At 43.8% G+C, this 20531-nt stretch overlaps 2 protein-coding genes across 10 annotated transcripts in view; one reads left to right on the top strand and one right to left on the bottom strand.

Annotated features, from left to right (window-relative positions):
- The window catches only part of KDM1B (lysine demethylase 1B), a 119229-nt gene extending 109760 nt beyond the window's left edge, over window positions 1-9469 (bottom strand). The window contains exons 1-4 of one of the 8 annotated variants that reach the window (XM_073631126.1): window positions 9260-9442; window positions 6388-6450; window positions 5092-5195; window positions 3684-3786 (exon numbers count right to left, since the gene is read on the bottom strand). In XM_073631126.1, the coding sequence (XP_073487227.1) occupies window positions 3684-3773 (90 nt within the window). In that variant the 5' untranslated portion in view covers window positions 3774-3786; window positions 5092-5195; window positions 6388-6450; window positions 9260-9442. Of the gene's footprint in view, window positions 1-3683; window positions 3787-5091; window positions 5196-6387; window positions 6451-9259 lie in introns of all 8 variants that reach the window. The other 7 variants (XM_073631128.1, XM_073631125.1, XM_073631127.1 and 4 more) reach the window with 7 other exon arrangements.
- The window catches only part of TPMT (thiopurine S-methyltransferase), a 60106-nt gene continuing 49033 nt past the window's right edge, over window positions 9459-20531 (top strand). The window contains exon 1 of one of the 2 annotated variants that reach the window (XM_073631133.1): window positions 9459-9614. Coding sequence is in view for 1 of the 2 variants with exons in the window: in XM_073631132.1 (XP_073487233.1) it covers window positions 13805-13846 (42 nt within the window). In the remaining variant the exon portion in view is untranslated. Of the gene's footprint in view, window positions 9615-13767; window positions 13847-20531 lie in introns of those variants that run through there. The other variant, XM_073631132.1, reaches the window with a different exon arrangement.

Here is a 20531-nt window from a genome sequence, read left to right as displayed (position 1 = left end):
TTGTAACTTTATTGTGGAAAATACCTTATTTACAGCTCACACGACCTGCCGGAGATCTTCTCCTCTCCTCCCGGCTGATGTCAGCGGCCCCTCCCTCTGCAGTGTTCAGAGCGGCGCTGATGTCAGCAGGGATCACGGCCCCTCCCTCTGCAATGCTTGGAGTGGGGCTGATGTCAGCAGGGATCTCGGCCCCTCCCTCTGCAATGCTTGGAGTGGGGCTGATGTCAGCAGGGATCTCGGCCCCTCCCTCTGCAATGCTTGGAGTGGGGCTGATGTCATCAGGGATCTCGGCCCCTCCCTCTGCAGTGCTCAGAGTGGGGCTGATGTCAGCGAGGATCTCGGCCCCTCCCTCTGCAGTGCTCGGAATGGGTCTATTGTCAGCAGTGATCTCGGCCCCTCCCTCTGCAGTGCTCAGTGTGGGTCAGATGTCAGCAAGGATCTCGGCCCCTCCCTCTACAGTGCTCGGAGCGGGGAAGTAGACTTCGGCAGGTCACATGAGCGAACAGCGGCGCTGTAAATAAGCTATTTTTATACATTATATAATCTTTTTACAAAATGGATTACATCATTTTACAATGACTTTGACCAAGGTTTATTTTTGGGATTACAGAATGTTATAATGCTGACTCCTGAGCTGACGGGGAGAGAGGAGACAGGGGACACAGGAACTTTTTTTTTTTTTTTTTTTTTTAAATCAAAAAGGTTTTTATTAAACACTTTTATAAACAACATCTTCCAATGCACAGTTATTTAGATGAATACATACAATACAAAAATACATAGCTGTAACCTCTGGTGGTATTACACATCACATTACTCAATTTCTCACTACACCCACTCTCTGCTGAAAGAATTCACTGCCAGTCCATACCATGGTCTTCGTGTCTTCTAGGGAAGGAACTTTTTAAGAACCATTTTATTGTATTATTTCGGGTTATTTAGTACATAGAGTGGAATAAATGACACAGCACAAACACTGTGCTGTCTATCATGCTTTAAAGTATCAGTGTTACAACCACTTTAAAGTGGAGGGCCACCCTGAAAAAAAAAATTGCACCAAAAATCCTAAAAAAACTAAATTTTTTAAACTTACCTGAACCCTTGTTGCTAGGCAGTCTTCCTAATCTGCCTCTTCCTATTCCGCAGCGTGTCCTGTTCCTCGGTGAGCAGCCCCGTTGCCTTTTGAGAACTGTGTGTGTTCCCAGAAAACCACGGGGCCATTCACAGAGCGCCGCGCCGCTCGCGTGTGCGCAGTAGGAAACTGGCAGTTTCCCTTACTTAGGATGGCGGTGCCGGGACCCGAGAGCCGAGGGACGGGTCGGCCTCGGGCGGCAGACATCGCGGGCACCCAGGACAGGTAAGTCTACTTATTTAAAGTCAGCAGCTACAGTGTTTGTAGCTGCTGACTTAAAAAAAAAAATTTTAGCTGGCCGGAATCCCACTTTAAGATCGTCATTGTACATACTGTAAATAAATAAGACATCCCCTGAAAATAAGCCCTAGTGTGTTTTTTGTAGCCAAAATTAATATAAGACCTGGTCTTATTTTCGGGGAAACACAGTAGCTAGAGAATTATGTAGGCCGATACCCATATGTCTCTGGCTTAATAAGTATGAGTAATCAGCAGAACAAGCATGCAAAAGTGAAGTCAGAACTTCTGATCCAAGTCTGAGTCTCATCCTCCAATAATTTCACACATACAGTAGTGTACCTGAATAGAGCAGGACTGTTTTCTGGTTCAGCAATGTTCCCTATCAGGAGTTTGACAGGCAGACAGCTATATTAAGGAAGGTGGTAAAAATAAATCCAATGGTTTGGGTATTGTAGAAAACAGGATCCAGCTTCTGCAGCAGGTGCCCATGACGCGGTTTAGGGTCCATTCTCACAGAGCTTCAAAATGCTGCTTCTACAAGAGTTTTGCCTGTAGAAACAGCTCAGTGTTATCCTATGTGTCCATGCACATTAGGACGTTTAGTGGCATATTTTAAGCTCAGCGTTTAGAGCCAGAAAAAAAAAAACAACCCTACTGGTTTGCATTTTTGAGGGAAGTTTTCTGGATGAAAAAAAAAAACAAAAACACTAAACATGCCTTAACGCCTGTACAAAAATAGTCTATATATGAGCGTTTTTTTTCTGCCAAAAGAACTGGTATTTTTTTAAATGCAGTGTGCATGGAGCCTTACTGGAGGCCAGTGAGTCAGCGAAAAGTCCAATGCATGCGTTTAGTAAATCACAAGGGCTGATTTACTAAAACTAGAGCGTGCAAAGTCTGGAGAAGCTCTGCATAGAAACCAATCAGCTTCCAGTTTTTTTTTTGTTAAAGCATAATTAAACAAGCTGAAATTAGAAGCTGATTGGCTACCATGCACAGCTGCACCAGATTTTGCACTCTCTAGGTTTTAGTAAATCAACTCAACAGTGTTCTTTCTCAAGATTCAGAAAGGAGACAACAATATCTGAAACCAGCCAAATAACAGCTGTTCTCTCTGCACATTCATTAGATTTTCATCTGGGTGCTCCACTGACTTTCTGTTCACTGCAGTGGCGGCTGATGGTATATATTTTTTTTGGGGGGGGGGCACAAGCCCCGCATTTACCCCATCTAGGTTGCAGGCAGCGCTTCATCCGGGCGGCGTCTCCTCCTCCTGGTGCTTCATGGTGGCTCCCCCAGCGTCTCCTCCCTCCTCTGCAGCCAATAGGATCGCTTCTCCTCTTGACCAATCAGGTGATGGGTCTCAGGACCTGCTTCCTGATTGGCCAGAAGGAGAATCAGGAAGACAATAGCGAATATTGGGGGTTATTTACTAAAGGCAACTCCACTTTGCACTACAAGTGCAAAGTGCACTTGAAATTGCACTGAAAGTGCACTTGGAAGTGCTGTCGCTGTAGATCCTAGGGGGACATGCAAGGAAAATAAACAGCATAGCTTGCACATGATTGGATATAATAAAATCAGCAGAGCTGCCCCTCATTTCAGATATACCTCTCAGATTTACAGCGACTGCACTTCCAAGTGCACTTTCAGTGCAATTTCAAGTGCACTTTGCACTTGTAGTTTGCACTTGTAGTGCAAAGTGGATTTGCCTTTCGTAAATAACCCCCATTAATTCGCTATTGGCACACAACTGGGTGGGCTCAGAACACTGCGTCCCGAGCCCACCCTTTTTTGAAGCCTTTTAGAGCCTCTGGCTCTAATTACGTGCTTCTAAAAAAAAAAAAAAAAAAAAAAAAATCCCACTGGAGTCCATGCATCTGGCTTCCTGCATGTAGAGTAGATTAGGGGGCCAGGCACGTGGATTAGAGGGGTCCCCCTACGCCCTGCATTTCGGGCCGCCACTGGTTCACTGCCTTCTGCAGAAGCTGGATCCTGTGTTTCCATTTAACCCAAACTGCTGGATTTGTTTTCCCACATTTCTTAACAGAAATGAACCAGAACACATTTACCACAAGTAGTTACAAGTTCTGCTCTATCAGCTGATTCATGGGTTCATCGGGGAATGTTTCCAAAGTTAACATAGTATTTATCAACTTAATATCAGTAACATTGTTTCAATATTATCCAATACTGTACTGTGTAACAGTGTCCTCCCAATTCACATTACTGTTGAGTACAGATCACTGCTAGAATTAGATTCCTAATGGCTCATGTATAGTTTACTGAACAGCTTTGAAAGACTGAATACCTGCCGCACTGAAGTCCGTACAGGAAGGCTGTCAGACGAAGTGTCAATTGCAATTGGCTTTTTCTTTGTTCTCCCTTTATTTCCAGACATACTTTCAAGTTACCTGCATTATTAAAAAATGTTTACATTATTAATTGTCAAAACACTTGCCATTGAAGATCATGCTTTTTAAAGTAGTTGAAAACCTCAGACATGAAATATGAACAAATCATATCCCTATATAGTGTGTACTTGTCTCAATCCAGAGCACTAAGTGTAATTTTCAGGCAGTGTATGCTGCCTTGTTCCTCTGCTGTCAGCATGAATCACTTCTGACAGGTTTTCCTGACACCAAGAGAAAAAAGGTGATGGGAGAGGGAGCTGTAGCACACAGCCTGTGATTGGTAGCTATGTTCCTGTGTGAAGGGGGTGTGTCCCTTCATTTCACTCTGCTCACAGAGCTCTCCTCACCAAGCATTGGAGTGTAATTTCAGCTTTCTTTCCCCTTTTTCTGACAGCTCATAGAAACTTTATCAATTCTGGCCTTTGAACAGATGTGGAGAAGATAAGACTGCAGATAGACAGGTACAACTTATGTAGGAGGATTTGTTTATTCTCTGAGTACGAGACCAGTCACTTCACTGGATATATGTAAAGGTTTACAACCACTTTAGTGTGTTGAATTTAGGAGGAGTGGACAAACTAAATGGGATTTAGGAGCCATCAGGACATTTTGTGAAGCCAGGAACCAAGCCCTTTGACAACTCCCCACCAGCGCCACAAAAAAAAAAACTGGATACCACTATGCTTTTTGGTTTAATTGGTACATGACACCTAGGAGCTTGCCACATGCACACTAATACAAATTATTTCTATAAAATGTTTCAACATTTTCTGTCTATAAGGGCTCCTGTATGCAGACTTGTTTTCTACATTTAAAGAATATGTTAAGTCAGAAAGATTTTTTTTTTCTAGTTTTGAATAAAGTGGGGATGTATTAGAATTCTTTTCAGTTTTTGTACTGCTATCTGGGGCTCCAATAAAGAGCTGGCCATATTTTATCAAAGAGGAAATGAAAAAGAAACTACAAAAAAGGGACACAAACAGAAATAAAAACCCAACAGTTATTACAGCCTTCTCCTATTCTACAAAATAAGAGCGTTTCTATTTTTGTTGGTGCTGCTACTGGAGCGTTCCCCTCTTTTCCTGTCTGGTAAAATGCGGTCAGCTTGACAGGAAATGAGGATAACTCTCTCTAAAAGACTTACAGATAGCAGTAAAAACCCAACAGGAGTTCTAATTCTCATCCCCTCTATCTAAAACTAGAAAATACGATTCTGCCTTTACATACACTTTGAAAGCACGCTCCAAGCACAATTCAACAGAGTTCAGCTCACTTTCCATTGAATTAAAGTTTGCAGTGTTTCACCTGTATTTCAATAAATCCAGCAGGTTCTATTGAATGCCGTTCATGTTGCAGGCAACAGCAGGTCAACCCTGATCCTTACGTTTTAGTAGTGCTGATTGCTGAGTCTGAATGCAAAATGCAACGTTTGTAAACAATGCATATCTATACAGCCCTAAATCTGCATTCACACTTGAGCAGACCATAAGTAGAATTTATTACTGGTGATTTTTAAGTGGTTTTTTTTCAGGCATTTTTGCACATGTATCAAGCTTCACAAGTCAATTTCGTGGGCTGGGCAGGGGGAGGAGAGCAATTCTATAGGAGGAGAGCGATTCTTCTAAAGGTTAAAGTGTCACTAAACCCACATCATAAAAAAACTAGCCATAAATGCTGCATTACAAGCTGTTCATACTCAGTCACTATGAGATTTGTTTTCTGCAGTCTGGTGATCTGACCATAAACACACCACCTGTATTAAAGTGTCCCCAGTCTGGGTGAAGGAGTACAGGAGGCACAGCAGACAGCAGTGTTTGTGGGACGGGGAGTGTTAGATGCACTAGCAGATTTATATACACTAACAAACTGAAGCCAAATTCCAGCTAATACTTTGTAAGCAGTTACTAGAAATGCACAATTAATCGTCAAGAATCGTTATCGCAATCTTGGCTAAAGTGTTTCACAATTCTTGCTATGCAAAGAATTCTCTCTGCTCTTCTGAAGCCACAGCCCTTAAAATAAAGGAAGAGAAAAACTGGGCAGTCTTCCAAGAATCAAAACATTCTTTATCAGTTGAACTCAAGTATAAACATTGTAACCATTTGTCAATGGAATAGACTTCCTGTGTAAGTGAAAAAAAAAGTTTAACCACTTAAACACTAAACCTTTTTCTGATATTTGTTTGTTTCAAGTTAAAATCATTTTTTTTTTGCTAGAAAATTACTTAGAACCCCCAAACATTATATATATATATTTTTTTAGTGGACACCCTAGAGAATAAAATGGTGGTTGTTGCAATATTTTCTGTCACACTGTATTTGTGCAGCGGTCTTTCAAATGCAATTTTTTTTTTTATAATTACTTTAATAAATTTAAAAAAAAACACTAACCAGTAAAGTTAGCCCATTTCTTTTTGTATAATGTGAAAGATTTTACGCTGCGAGAATCGTCAGAGAATCGTGATCTTTTTATTCTAAGCAAAAAAATTGTGATTCTCATTTTGGCCAGAATCGTGCAGCTCTAGCAGTTACAGAAACATTTTTTTTCCTTTTGGGATAAAGGGTTTAATATAAATAAGTAAAAGCTGATCATTGTCAGTACCTCTCTCAGTGGTAAATGGATTGTCTCAACGCTCTAACTGCTACATTTGCAGAAGTGCTTGTTCTGTTGAAAAACAACAGATTTGCTGACCAGAGCAGTAAAAACAAAAGGAAAGAAAGACTAAAAAGAAAACAAATGAAGACGCCACATCGAAGGTTTGTAAACCACAGTATTATAAATGTTATATTATGTTGTATAATAAATAATTAGTCGAGTACAATGAGATTAGAAAATGACAGTTACATGGCAAAATTAATATCCATATGTAGAAGCTTTGTGAATTAAGCCTGTAGTCTTTTAAAAAGATCCTGTCACCAAACTTAAAAATTTGCAGTTTATTTGCAGGGAAATCTAGGGGTATAGAGAGTCAAGATATACTTACCTAATCCTCTGATCCTCAGTGCATAAGACCAGTCCATTCGACATATGCTGGGTCCAGTGGTCTTGTGTGGTTGACTCTTCCTGACATAATTTCGCCCACAGACTGGCTCTGGACGTAAGATGTCAGGAACAGTCCACGTTGAACGTGGGGGAGTGCTGTTTTCCGGAATATCAAAGGATCAGGTGAGTATAGAAGCTCTGTTCACCCCTACACAAAATGAACAGTTAATCCATGCCGTGCGGGCACAACCCCACTGCATGAGAAAAAAAAAAAAGTTGGCCTTTATGCTTACTTTTACCTGATTTAATATTCACTTGCAAATGTGTCTTTGAACTTGCTAGGATATTTTACTTCTTCATGAGTTTATTCTCCAGCAGAGCCCCCTCCCTCCATGCATATCATAGCCCTCTCCTTTTCTGTGAGTGTCTAATTAGTCTATGTGCTGGCCCAGCTACTACACCCCTCACCTCCCTACATTACCTTTTGTGTAGCTGCCAGGAAAAGTGAAAAGGGGAATACTACAGATAAGGGACAGACAACCTCGGGATTACAGATGTTTAGAACATAAGTCCTTTAAGGCAGGGATCTCCAAACTACAGCCCTCCAGCTGTTGCGGAACTACACATCCCATTAGGCATTGTAAAACGCTGACATTCGCAGACATGACCAGGTATGATGGGAATTGTAGTTCCTAAACAACTGGAGGGCCACAGTTTGGAGACCCTTGCTTTAAGGCATTGTAAGACCCTAACAGCCACAGGCATGACTCCCAAAAGCATGATTGGATTTGTAGTTTCACCACAGCAGGAGTGTTGAGGTTGCCTATGTTTCGTCAGATTTAGTGACCCATCAGATTTTGTAATAGAAGTGATGTTCGGTCGCCGCCATCTTGCTACACCCAGTAAGGATACAGTGAGAAGGCGGCAAGCGGACATCTTTTTACACCCACCGGAGTTGTGCATTTCACACTTATTTTTACCAGTAAACTCAGCTTATATAGTGAAATTCACTATTTGGATATCCGTCAGACTGTTTTGATGCTGACTTTTCAAAGCAGCGGTGTTCTGTCAGATTAGCAAACCTGTGAGATCAGCAGGCTTGCTGCTGCTTTTAAAATTAAACATCTAAACAGTCCAGGCGCCGGCGGTAAAACAGCGCTATTTTTAGCACAGCTTTACCGTCGTTTTAGCGGCGCTATTCGGCCGCTAGCGGGGGTTAAAACTGCCCCACTAGCGGCCGAAAAAGGGTTAAAACGACCCGCAAAGCGCCGCTACAACGCTTTGCCAGCGATTCTGCAGTGGTGCCCATTCAGATCAATGGGCAGGAGTGTATACACCGCTCCTTCACTGCTCCAAAGATGCTGCTTGCAGGAGTTTTTTTAACATCCTGCAAGCGTACCGCTCCAGTGTGAAAGCTTTCACACTGGAGGGCCAGGAGCGGCTCTTTACAGGCGCTATGCAGGCGCTTTTTTTTAGCGCTGTAGCGCCTGTAAAGCGCATCAGTGTGAAAGGGGTCTTAAAAATAAGTGTGAAATGCAAAACTCCGGTGGGTGTAACAAGATGTCCGCTTGCCGCCTTCTCAATGTATCCTTACGGTGGACGAGTGCAGGGTGTAGCAAGATGACAGCCATGGAACATCACTTCCGTTACAAAATCGGACGGGTCGCCAAATCTGACGAAACACCTACCCCTGCTACAGAGTGACAGCCCTGGCTTTGCTGACATCACATCCCAGATGGTGTCACCCAGGAGCAGCCTCAGGGCTTTATGAGGTCTACACAAAGGAGGCCTGTACAGGTAAGTCACACATTAAATCTGTAAATGCACATATAATCTCATGGGAAGGTTTTTGTTGAAATTAATGATCTAGTGACAGGGTCACCAATGGTAATTAGTGGATGATGGTCAAAGTTATAACCAAACTCTGAGGACTAGTGCTCATTGAGGCTTCCATTGACCCATTATTATGCTTTCCTGTATACATAGCTAAATATTGCATCATAGGCACCAGCGATGACATCATGTCATTCCTCTGGGAAGCCATACGACATACGCCATTTGTGCCATTATGCAGGGACTGTGAAGGATCTAGCAAGGGTGGAAAATAGCAGTACCACACAATGCATCCTCTAATAAAAATAGGCACAAAAACAATGACTTTTTTTTTCTTAATCAGAAAAAGCAGAAATGAACATCTCTGTAGAATGAAGAAAGGAAAAGTACATTGTTCTAGTAATACACAGACATGGTCAAATAAAAATTCCACCAGCTGTCCTTATAAAAGGACAATGCCATCAGCCATATCCTACACAAGGTCTACCTTCCCCTCAGCCACTCTTATACAGTATATATATATCTATATATATATCTATATATATCTATATATATATCTATATATAGATATATATATGGTATACTGTATATACTATATCCTACCCAGAGAAAAAGAACAAAAGAACCCCCAGACTAGTCCTCTATGCATGCCCCCCACCTGGCAGCTGTGTCATGAGGAGACACAGGAGAACTGGAAGAGTATACAGAGATGACACACACGACCTGCTCTTTCTTCTTCCTGTTGTCGCTCTTCCAGGGTCTTCTGTACAGGACAGCTACAGCAAAAGAGCCAGTCGGAACAGAACAGCCAGTGCGCATGCGCTACACCTAATCCCCCGGCCTTCCTATTTTCTGTGCAGGTCCACAGTGCATGCTGCGTTTGTGCACGTGACCAGCTCGACGACAGCGAATTGGGCTATTACTGAACGGCGGAGCGGCCATATTTGCTGAGGGGAAAGCCAGGCTTCATAGCAAGTGACCTAGTACTGTTTTACGCGTGATTCTGCAGTGCAGTGAGTTTTCCTTTCACTACTTGTAATTGTTTGGAGCTCTTGTTTTGCTGTAGTGTGTATGAATGGAAAGCAGGCTTTACTTAAGGTTTTGTGTTAGTGCAGAATATAGTGAACGAGGCGGACTGTCCGTCCGTCAGAGAAACAGAGAAAGGCAGACTTAGTTACTGTGGCTAAGTGGTTAGCAATACCGCTCAGCAGCACTAGGGGTCGTCTGTTTGATCCCCAACCACAGCACTGCCTGCCTGGAGTTTGCATGTTCCCTCTGTGCCTGTGTGGATGGCTCCTGTCTAATGCCTACTACACACAATTAGAAAATCGGATGAAAAAATGGAATATTGGATCAAATAGCGTAATTTTGATTTCCTGACGCCAATACATGGCAGCATACATATGATATGGCTCCGCCCCTATATTAGGGTTGCCACCTCATACCTTTAAACCCGAACACATATGAATTACACAGGTTCTAATTTAATGCAGATAAGGCACCAAGTGTAATTAATTACCACCTTAATCAGTCACAGAACATGTGTAATTCATATATATTCGGTTCTAAAGGGATGAGGTGGCAACCCTACCCTATATCCACCCACAGGACCTGTTTAGCTCTATATAAGTCTGACTGAGAACTACCTCCCCCCATTCTCTTTATAAAGCACAAAGATCAGAGGGAGGGTTCGTATGCTGCCATGAATTGGTGTCAGGAAATGAAAATTACGGTAAGTATTTGATACAATTTTACATTTTCCTGACGCCAACATGGCAGCATGCATATGATAAATAATGAACTTTTGAGAGGGAGGGTTTAACCACTTCAATGCCAGGCACCTACTCCCCTTCCTGCCCAAGCCAATTTACAGCTTTCAGCGCTGTCACATTTTAAATGACAATTGTGTGGCCATGCCACACTGTACCCAAACAAAATTGTTATCATTTTGTTCCCACAAATAGAGCTTTCTTTTGGTGGTATTTGACCACCTCTGTGGTTTTTATTTGTTGCTAAACAAATAAAAAAAGACCGAAAAATTTGAAAAAAAAAGAAGTTTTTCTTTGTGTTTGTTATAAAATTTTGTAAAAAAGTATGTTTTCTCCTTTACTGACGGGCACTGATAAGCTGCACTGACAGGCACTGATAAGGCGGCACCTATGAGGTGGCACCAATGATATGTCACTGACGATGGGCACTGGTAGGCGGCATTGATGGGTGGCACTGATATGCAGCACCAATGAGCTATGATAGGCGGCACTGATAGGCGACACTGATGGGCACCGAAAGGCTGCACTGATGGGTACTTATGGGTGACACTGATAGGCGGCACTAATGGGCACTGATTGGCGTCACTGATGGCTGGCACTGATAGGTATCACTGGTGGTACTGGCACTGGCAGGCATTTTTAATGGGCACTGATTTGCAGCTGCCTGCGCACTGATTTGCATATCCCTGGTGGTCTAGGGTGGCATACCTGGATTTCCTGTGTGGTGGCCATCCCTGGTGACATCCTGGTGGTCCTGGGTGGGCATCCGCGCTGATAAACAATCAGCACAAACCCCCCTTCAGGAGAGCCACCAATCGGCTCTCCTCTACTCGTGTCTGTCAGACGCGAGTGAGGAAAAGCTGATAAACGCTCTTCCTGTTTACATCGTGATCAGCTGTGATTGGACACGGCTAATCACGTGGTAAAGAGCCTCCGTCAGAGGCTCTTTACCGAGATCGGTGATGCGGTGTGTCAGACTGACACGCCGCACCACCGATCGCCACGCTGCGTGCCCCCTAGGGCACGCAATCGCAGCTTATCCTGCTGGACATCATATGATGCCCAGTCAGGATAACTGGACAATTGGCCATCATTTTGCTATAGGCCTGGCGGGAAGGGGTTAATGCTGCAAACTTAGTCTTTATTTAACAATAGACATAGAAGCTTGGATAGTTTTCCTCCTAAACTCTACTGTAGTAAGAGCTGCTGGATGCACCCTGTAGTTTTTTAAGAACGTAAGATGGGATGACCAGCTAGCCTCTTTGCAGAGTGTCTCTAGAGACACTACTGCCCAAGAAGAAGACATCACCCAGTTGAGTGAGCACCAACCACCTCCGGAGGGTCCTTCCTGGCCGCTCTATATGCCTGGTGTAAAGTTTTTACTATCCAGGTCGAGATGGTTCTGGCCGAGGCCTCTATCCCTTTAAATTTTCTGGTAGGTATGATGAAAAATCTGTCAGACCATCTAAATGTAGAAGTAGCCTGAAGATAAGCTTTGAGGACTTTTGGAATGTTCAACTCGTGCAGATCAGCATCTGATTTTGCTGGGAAGGCTGGAAGCACCCATTCACTGGAGAGTTGAAATATGGATGCCACTTTTGGGACAAAGTGATCCAATGGTCTCAGCACAACCCTATCTGGGAAGAACATGGAATAAGGTTCGGCCTGCCCCAATTCTTGGAGTTCCGACACCCTTCCCCCTGAAGTTATGGCTATTAGGAAAGCCGTTTTTAAGGTGATATCCCATAATGAACAGTCTTCTGTCGGAGCACAAGGAGGGTTTGCTGGAAAATTGAGGACTACTGCCAGGTCTCATTGAGGGAACCTATTTCTCTTGGGAGGGCATAGTCTAAGTACCGCTCTCATGAAGTGCTCCACCAGCAGGTTTGCTGCCCATTTCTTTTGGGTAAAAGCTGACATGGCTGAAATTTGCACCTTAAGCGAGTTTAGGCTGAGTCCCAAATACAATCTGGATTTCAGCAAAGACAGGATTTGAGATACATTTGGGTCACTAGGGTCAAACTGACATCCAGCTGCAAAGCTCATTAACCTATTCTATTTTCTGGAGTAGATGGCATTGGTTGACCCCTTTCTGGAACTCTGTAAAGTTCTAATAAGCTCTAGAGAACATCCTAACTCTTGTAACCCCTGCCTTTCAATCTCCAGGCTGCTAAGGCCAGTCTTGATGGTTGCGGATGTAGGATATCTCCTTGCGACAGGAGGTGAGGAGTCACTGGCAGAGTGATCAGTGGGCACAAACTGAGATCCCTTGCCAGAGAGAACCATGGTCTGCGAGGCCACTAAGGTAATACTGCGATTTCTGTCAAATTCTCTGTCAACAATCTCCTCAGGAATTTCAGGATTAAAGATATTTGGGAGAAGGCATAGGCCAGTTGCGCAACCCAGGGATGGGTCAAGGCGTCCGTCCCCTCAGCTAATGGATGAGCATAGCGTGAGAGGAATCTGCTCACCTTGCAGTTGGTTGATGAGGCAAAAAGATCCAGTTGCGGGCACCCCCACTCGTGGATGATCTGTTGGAAGATTTTGGGGTAAAGGAACCATTCATTGGGATCCTTGAATTGTCTGTATAGCCTCCGAAATCCCGGTACCTGTTTGGCGCTCCTCTGGATTGTTGCCCCCTCTAGCATCTGGACCTTCGATCTTGGGGCAGAAGACCTGATTTACCTCCTGTAACCTTGGAGATGGCAGTCTCCAGTTTTTGGAAAAAGTGCCTTCCCATCAAAAGGCAGTTTACAGCAATTCTGCTTTGAGGATGGGTTGGCTGCCCTGGGTTTCTTAATCGTACATCACGTGGGTTATAGGCCAAGTTCAGGTGATGGACACTGGCACACTCTAAGACAGGAAGTCCACTCCCTATATAACCCTTCCCACTACTGGGAGTACCTCCGTTTTTTTTCACCAGTGTCTAAGGTGTTGGTCACGAGTAAAGGTGTGCCGTGCTGAGCTCCACTGGAGCAATCCTTGCTGGGGCAGGCTATCCATTCAAAGTGTCTTTTTAGGCCGAATTGAATGGTACCCGGGCCTCGTGGCGGAAGAAACGAAGTTTAGCCCGTAACGCTTCTCTTTATAGAGAGCTAAACCCCAGGATCCATTGCTTTTGTTTTTTTCAGCCTTAAGTTTTTTCTGGCGGGGTGTTTTACGGGTCAAGGAGTGCGGATCCCCCGATAAAAAAGGGGGCCCCAGTTCCTGAAGGTTTTTTAAATGGAGCCCACCGTGAGAGCTGAAGATTAGGTCTTTTGGTTTTACCACAGAAAACCCTGCAGCGGGAAAGGTAAGTGGAGACTTCTAAAGAATTTTAAAGTTTCTTGTGAATTGTCTCCTTTAAAAAATGTTGTCATGCCTAAAGGTCACCACTGGGGGCTGTATAGAGCACGTACCTTGTCATGCTTTCTCAGATGATGCTGTGTCAGTAGATGCTGACAGATCTCTCTCTGGTTAGCAGTCACAGGATTCCGGTAAGATGTTGGGGGGGGGGGATTTTTCTCTAAAAAAACACCCCCCACCCGGACAAATGCTCTCCCCCTCTTTCTGGGTAGAGGGAGAAGCAGAACGATCAGCAGATGCCGCTCTGTTTTCCACTGCCTCTGTATGGCGGTTTGTTACAGCCCTCCTCCTCCCTTCCCCCCCCCCACACATACGCCGATCCCGTTGAATTGGAGGCCCGCACTCACGCGGAGAACACTCTTTTTTGAAAAGAGGAGGGGGGGGGAGGGCACGGTGGGAACACGGAGTGAGCGTGGTTTAGCATGGCGTTGATGTGCAGCAACGTCCAGCACGGGGGTACTTTTAAAAGACTTTTTTTTGCTGACTGCAACTGTCAGAGAGACACAAAAGCTAAAAAGAGGCATGTAAGTGGCGACACAGGTTTTCCTTTGGCACATTTACTATAAGCATCAGGCTGAGTGTTAAATAGCAGCGGCCAGTGCCGGCCCAAGACATTGTGCTGCCTGGTACCAAGAATGAAATGTTGCCCCCCCCCCATACATGTATATAGGAGTATAAAGACGACATGTTATGGTTGTTTACATGTACAGGGGTATAAAGAGGACCTGTCATCGCTCTATACATGTATGTAAAAGTATAAAGAGGACTTGTCATGGCTCTATACATGTGTACATGAGTGTAAAAGGACGTGTCATGGCTCAATACATGTATGTAGAAATATAAAAAGGACCTGTCATTGCTCTATAAAAAGGACCTGTTATGGCTCTATTCATGTATAGAAGTATAAAGAGGACCTGTTATGGCTCTATACATGTATATAGGGGTAGAAAGAGAACCTGTCTAGGCCCTATACATGCATAGGAGTATGAAGAGGACATTTCATTTCATTTAATTGGATATGTTTTATAACAGAAATGAGAAAATATTGTGTTTTTTTCAAAATGTTCTGTCTTTTTTTGTTTATATAAGGAAAAATATAAAACACAGTGGTGATCAAATACCACCAAAATAAAGCTCTATTTATGTGAAAAGACTGATATAAGTTTCATTTGCATACAGTGCTGCATGACCGAGCAATTACCAGTTAAAATAGCACAGTGTTGAATAGCAAAAAATGCTGCGGTAAAACCTTCCGGAGGTCAAGTAGTTAAATTCATTAGATTCACACAAGCAAAGTTTAAAATTTTCCCCCTGCTAGTTGGTGGTCCTTTCCCAATGTTCTTGATACTTCTCTACTGAACCCCAGTCCCCAGTCTTCACTCTCAGAAGAGGTAATGGTGAGGAACACAAACTGCAGGGTTGTGTGGAAAAAAAGACCTTCAGAATGTAGTTTTTTAAAGCTGGGAATGAGTAGGAAGGGTTGAGAGGGAAAAAAGCATTTTCCTGAGATTTTTATGGGCTAAGGCCCCTTTCACACGGGACGGATCCGTGTTGATCCGCCCCCTGTTTTTATCCGCTGCTCAGCGGGGATCGCTCCGCTTTCCCCAGCTGAGCAGGCAGATGACAGGGCGGGACCCGCACACTGTGCAGGGACCGCCCTGTCAGATCTCCGCTCTCCACTATGGGGGATCGGAGGAACACGGACCGTCTGTCCGTGTTCCTCCGATCCGCTCTGCAGACGGATAGAAAAATAGGATTTTCTTCCGTCCGCAGAATCGGGTGTTAGCGGATGTACATCCGCTGACACCCGCTATCCCATAGGGATGCATGTATGTCCGTATTTCATCCGAAAACGGATGGATGAAATACGGACATACGGTCCGCATGTGTGAAAAGGGCCTTAAAAAAGGAATAAAAGGATATTTAGGTACAGTGTTGATTTCAATTAAACACTTTTTACATTTCTTTCCTTGTGCAATTTACTCTGTCCCATTTTACTTGCCATTTGCTTAGATCATCATCAGTCATTAAATAGTTTGCAGGTGACTAGAGAAAGCGAGCCAGCTGGAATTCTCATCCTTGAAATCCATAAATCAAAATTCACGTACATGGTTCTGATTGAAAATAATTGGCATACTTTTCCACAGTCTCCCAGTCCATTATTCAGCTATATTGTTGTACTCCAGGTGTTAGCAAGTAATGCATCTCTTGTAGAGGTCGACCGATATGGGTTTTTCTCTGGCCGATGCCAAAGCAGCGCTTCAGGGGCGCATTTAACCCCTTCTTCGGCCGCTAGCTGGGTTATAAGCGCCCCGCTAGCAGCCGAATAGCGCCGCTAAAATGACGGTAAAGCGCCGCTAAAATTAACAGCGTTTTACCGTCAACGCATGCCCGCTCCAGTGTGGGAGCAGCCTTAAGTAATAAGTGATACAGAAAATTTTTTATATTTAAACATTTATTAAACAAAACAAACCTCCAATCAGTTCACTTGTATGTATAATTTAGATTAAAAAAAAATAACTATATCTTAAATATTAAATACACAAAAACAGGTAATCAAAACTTTTGAACGAAAAAAAATGGGCTAACTTTACTGCTTTTTTTTTTTTTTTTTTTATTTCATTAGTGTATTTTCTTTAAAAAAATTGCGTTTGAAAGACCGCTGCGCAAATACCGTGTGACATAAAATATTGCAACAACCGCTATTTTATTCCCTAGGGTCTCTGCTAAAAAAAATATATATAATGTTTGGGGGTTCTAAGTGATTTTCTAGCAGAAAATACAGGATTTTTACTTGTAAGCAACAAGTGTCAGAAAAGATTTAGTCTTTAAATGGTTAAACTGAAAACTTCTCCACGGAGTTCAGTCTATTGATAAAAGAACCTGAAAGAGATACAATGTATCTTCTTATCAGACTTGGCAGGCTGCCCAGAGGAGGAGAGAAGAAAACTCCAGACAACTTGCAATTGACTTCTAATACAGAAGTCATTTGCAAGTCCCGCTGAATCGGCTTTTTTTATCAGCACAATCGCCGATGCCGATTAAGTAAAAAAAGCCAAATATCGGCCGATATATCGGTCGACCTCTAATCTCTTGAGCAATGTAAGATACTTTCTCCCCAGCAATACAAAGCAGACACTTCTATCACTAGTAGTGTTATAGATTATATAATGGAAAATGTGGGATTGGTTGAAATAAAATGCAGAGCAAATAAACAGAAAATCGTAAATGCTTCTCTTCCTATCAATACATACTCACTTTTCCTTTATTCCATGCCATACAACTGCTGGGTAACGGGAGAATACCTGGTTCTTTCAGCCCCACGCGCTCCTGTCCCCCATTGGATAGTGTCCGCCCTGTACTGCACAGGCGCAGCGCTTGCGCAGTACGGAGGACAAAGGAGACGCCGAAAGTCTCCAAACATGAACAGCGGGAGCGCATTGCGCAGGCACCGTGTAAAGCTGATGTTCAGCGACTTTCGGCGTCTCCTTTGTCCTCCGTACTGCGCAAGCGCTGCGTCTGCGCAGTACAGGGCAGACACTATCTGATGGGGGACCTTTCTCTGCAGAACACCGGGCTCCTCACAGTGGGCTCCGCAGCAGAGCGGGTGGAATGAGCTGGCTGGCGGGCGGCAATAAATGTTTCTCATACGATGATAGAGCAAATGATTTTCATATAATCAGTACAGTATTCGTCCATAAAAAATCAGAAGACCAAGATCACGCATGCTTGGAAATGAAAGAATACAATACAATACAACACAATACATTACATAATTTCCGAAGTTGTATTCTGTCGTATGAGAATCTTCGGAACTTTAGTAACCTATTGGTTTTTTAATATGAGATTAGCATGCAAAAAAAAAAAAAATGGACGATCATTTGTCTGATATTCTCATAATGTGTACCAGGCTTTAATTGGCCCTAGTATGTGTAGGTATGAATGTAAGTTAGGGCACTTTAACATGGGCTGTCCGATTAGGTCCCCCCTGTCAGTTTTTCAGGCGGACCTGATCGGACCCTCCAATCTCCTCTATGGAGTGGTGGATGTCAGTGGACATTCATTTGTTTAGAAAAAAATTTGTTGTATTTACTGTATGTGGTTAATATTTGTAATGAAGATATCGGGTATGCATTGCTTATTATTATAAGTATGGGTCTGTTGCAGTACTAAATGCAACAGGAGGTATCTTTATATTTTTTGTTGGTGTCTTTGAGAAGAGCCTTTGGGGTGTGTAAATGAAAGGAGGTCAGTATATATTATTTCTTCTTTGGAGCAGCCTTTTTGAGATGGGCTGTCTTGTTCGGCAGACTCTTGGCTGCCTTGAGTTTAGCCGGACTCTTGGCAACTTTCTTCAACTTGGGTGCAGCTTTGGGCTTCTTGCGGCTCTTTGTCACCATCTTGGCAGCAGCAGTAGCCTTTGACAGTTTCTTGGTGGCTTCTTGGGGCTCTTAGCTGCGGTGGGGGCTTTGCCTGGCTTCGGGGACTTGGCTTCCTTCTTGACAACCGGTTTCTTGGGCTTGGCTGCAGCAGATGGCTTCTTGTTGCTCTTTTTCCTTGAGGCTGCCACCTTGTCCTTGGCCTCTTGCTGCTTCTGGTTGATCTTGAAGGATCTGGAGGCCCCATGTCTTTTGACCTGGATGAGGCTTCCCTTTTTTTTGAGGTGGCTGTTTTTCTATTCCACATCTTATCCTTCGGCGGCCAGAACCTTCCAGAGGGCAGCCAGGGAGACCCTGCTGCGCTTTTTGGAAGCTGCCACGGCTTTGACAATGAGCTCAGACATGCTGGGACCGGATGGCTTCTTGCTGCCTTTCTTGGCTCTTCTGACTGCCGCCTTGTTAGCTGGCTTTTTGTTGGCGGCAAAGTCAGCTGGAGGAGCAGTGGCTGGAGCTTTCTTAGTCTCACGCAGGAGGTATAATTTTTGTCCTGACAGTGCAGCCGCACACTGTTTGTACAGCTGTTAGGTCAATGATAAAGTATGTGACAGTTGTGGTGGTAGGTGCTAGGAGAGCTTTAAAAAAGCACTACAACCGCTCTATTTTACCACTGTTAAAGTGGAACTTTACCCATAACAACTTGATAAAAAAACAATGTTCTTTAGCAAGGAACATACATTCCACATTGATAATCATGTTACCAAAATTTAACTAGCTGTCACATTTGCTTGCTTCCTCAAACAAACTGTCAAACCATCAAATGGCTGGTTTCATAACTGATCACATGTGCAGCACCATGGCAGTTGCAGATCAACCAGCAGCAACTTCCTTGGCTGTAAAAGATAGAGAGAAGCAGGAGAAACCAGTTTTTTTTGCAGAATACAGAAAAAAAATCTCATAGTGACTGAGTGAGTATGAACAGCATGTAATACACCATTTATTGATAGTTTTTTAAGATGCGGGTTTAGTGACACTTTAATAAGTATTAGCTTGAGTTTGGCTTTAAAGCAGAAATAAACTTTCATATCCCTTAAAACCAAGGAAGCTGCCATCTTAGCCTCTGTTTGATCTGCAGTTGCCATGGTGCTGCACACGTGATCAGTTATGACACCAGCCAGAGTTAGAGCTCAGTGCTTATGATAATATGCACTTAAAGGATATGTAAACATGTCATACCTCCTCTGTGCAGTTGACTTTGCACAGAGTGGCCCCAAACCTCCTCTTCTGGGGTCCCTCAGCAGCGCTCCTTACTCCCCCTCTTCTCGAGTACCCTGTCGGAAAGCTGCTCTCCCTCCGGGCACCCATGCGGGCACGCTCCCATTTCCTGCTGTTGCATCCATTGACACAGACAGCAGGACTGGACTCCGCCCCCGACTCCCACGTCATTGGATTTGATTGACAGAGCCAATGGCTGCGCTGCTATCAATCTATCCAATCAGGACCCGAGACACCAGCTGGATCGGGTGTGCTCGTCCCCGCCACAGGAACTATCAGGCTCAGGTAAGTAAAAGGGGGGCTCTGGGGGGCTGGTACACTACAAAAGGTTTTTCACCTCAATGCATAGTGAGGGTTTACAACCTATTTAAAGCTGAACTCCAGAGGAAAAAATTACTTTTACCTTTGCAGTGGTTAACTGCTTGTAAAGATTCATGCTTCTTTTACCTAGGGGTGATGAATAAGGTGATATACTTATATTACTCCTCGCTCACCTCGCAGCCAATGCTCTCCTCTGTTAGATGTTATGGGTTGTGGACGGGTCCTTTGCAACCTCATGCACAATGCAGGACTGCTGCTCTGGCATTATACAGGGTGACGTCAGAAAGCTGTGACTGGTTGGGCAGCAAAAATGAGTGGCTTCAGAAGGCTGGTCTTAGAGTACAGAGGAAGCCTGCAGGGATGATGAATGAGGTAAGTATATCAACTTATTCATCATCCCCTAGTAGGGATAAGCTGGGTTTGGTCCAAACCAAGTGCGGCAGAACCAACAGGAAGTTGTCACATGATTGCATCCCCACCGGCCCAATTGGCTGCAGCTGGGAAATGTCCCAGCAACAGCTGATTGGGCCAGCAGGAATGCAATTATGTGGCAGCATACCATGGGTTCTGAGGAACAGGGTACCATAGAAAAAAGTAAAGTACATATGAAAGTTGTAATACCTCTGTGCTTGTAATTTAAAATCAGTATCTACCTGTTCTGAATAGTAACATTTATCTCAGTAACACCATCCACAATGTAAGGCCTGGTTCATACCTATGCAGTTTGCTTTTGATCTGTTTCTGCAGTGCTTTTTGCAGTGCGCTTTGCATCTCCCACATGCGTTTTTCACGCGTTTTGCTTTTTTATGCTTTTTATTTGGTCAGTTAGTTGTTGGACAGGTTA

Source organism: Aquarana catesbeiana, linkage group LG05 (assembly GCF_042186555.1).
Source record: "Aquarana catesbeiana isolate 2022-GZ linkage group LG05, ASM4218655v1, whole genome shotgun sequence".
NCBI lineage: Eukaryota > Metazoa > Chordata > Amphibia > Anura > Ranidae > Aquarana > Aquarana catesbeiana.
Note: the sequence above shows the minus strand (reverse complement) of the source record. Positions and strands in the feature narration are given on the sequence as shown.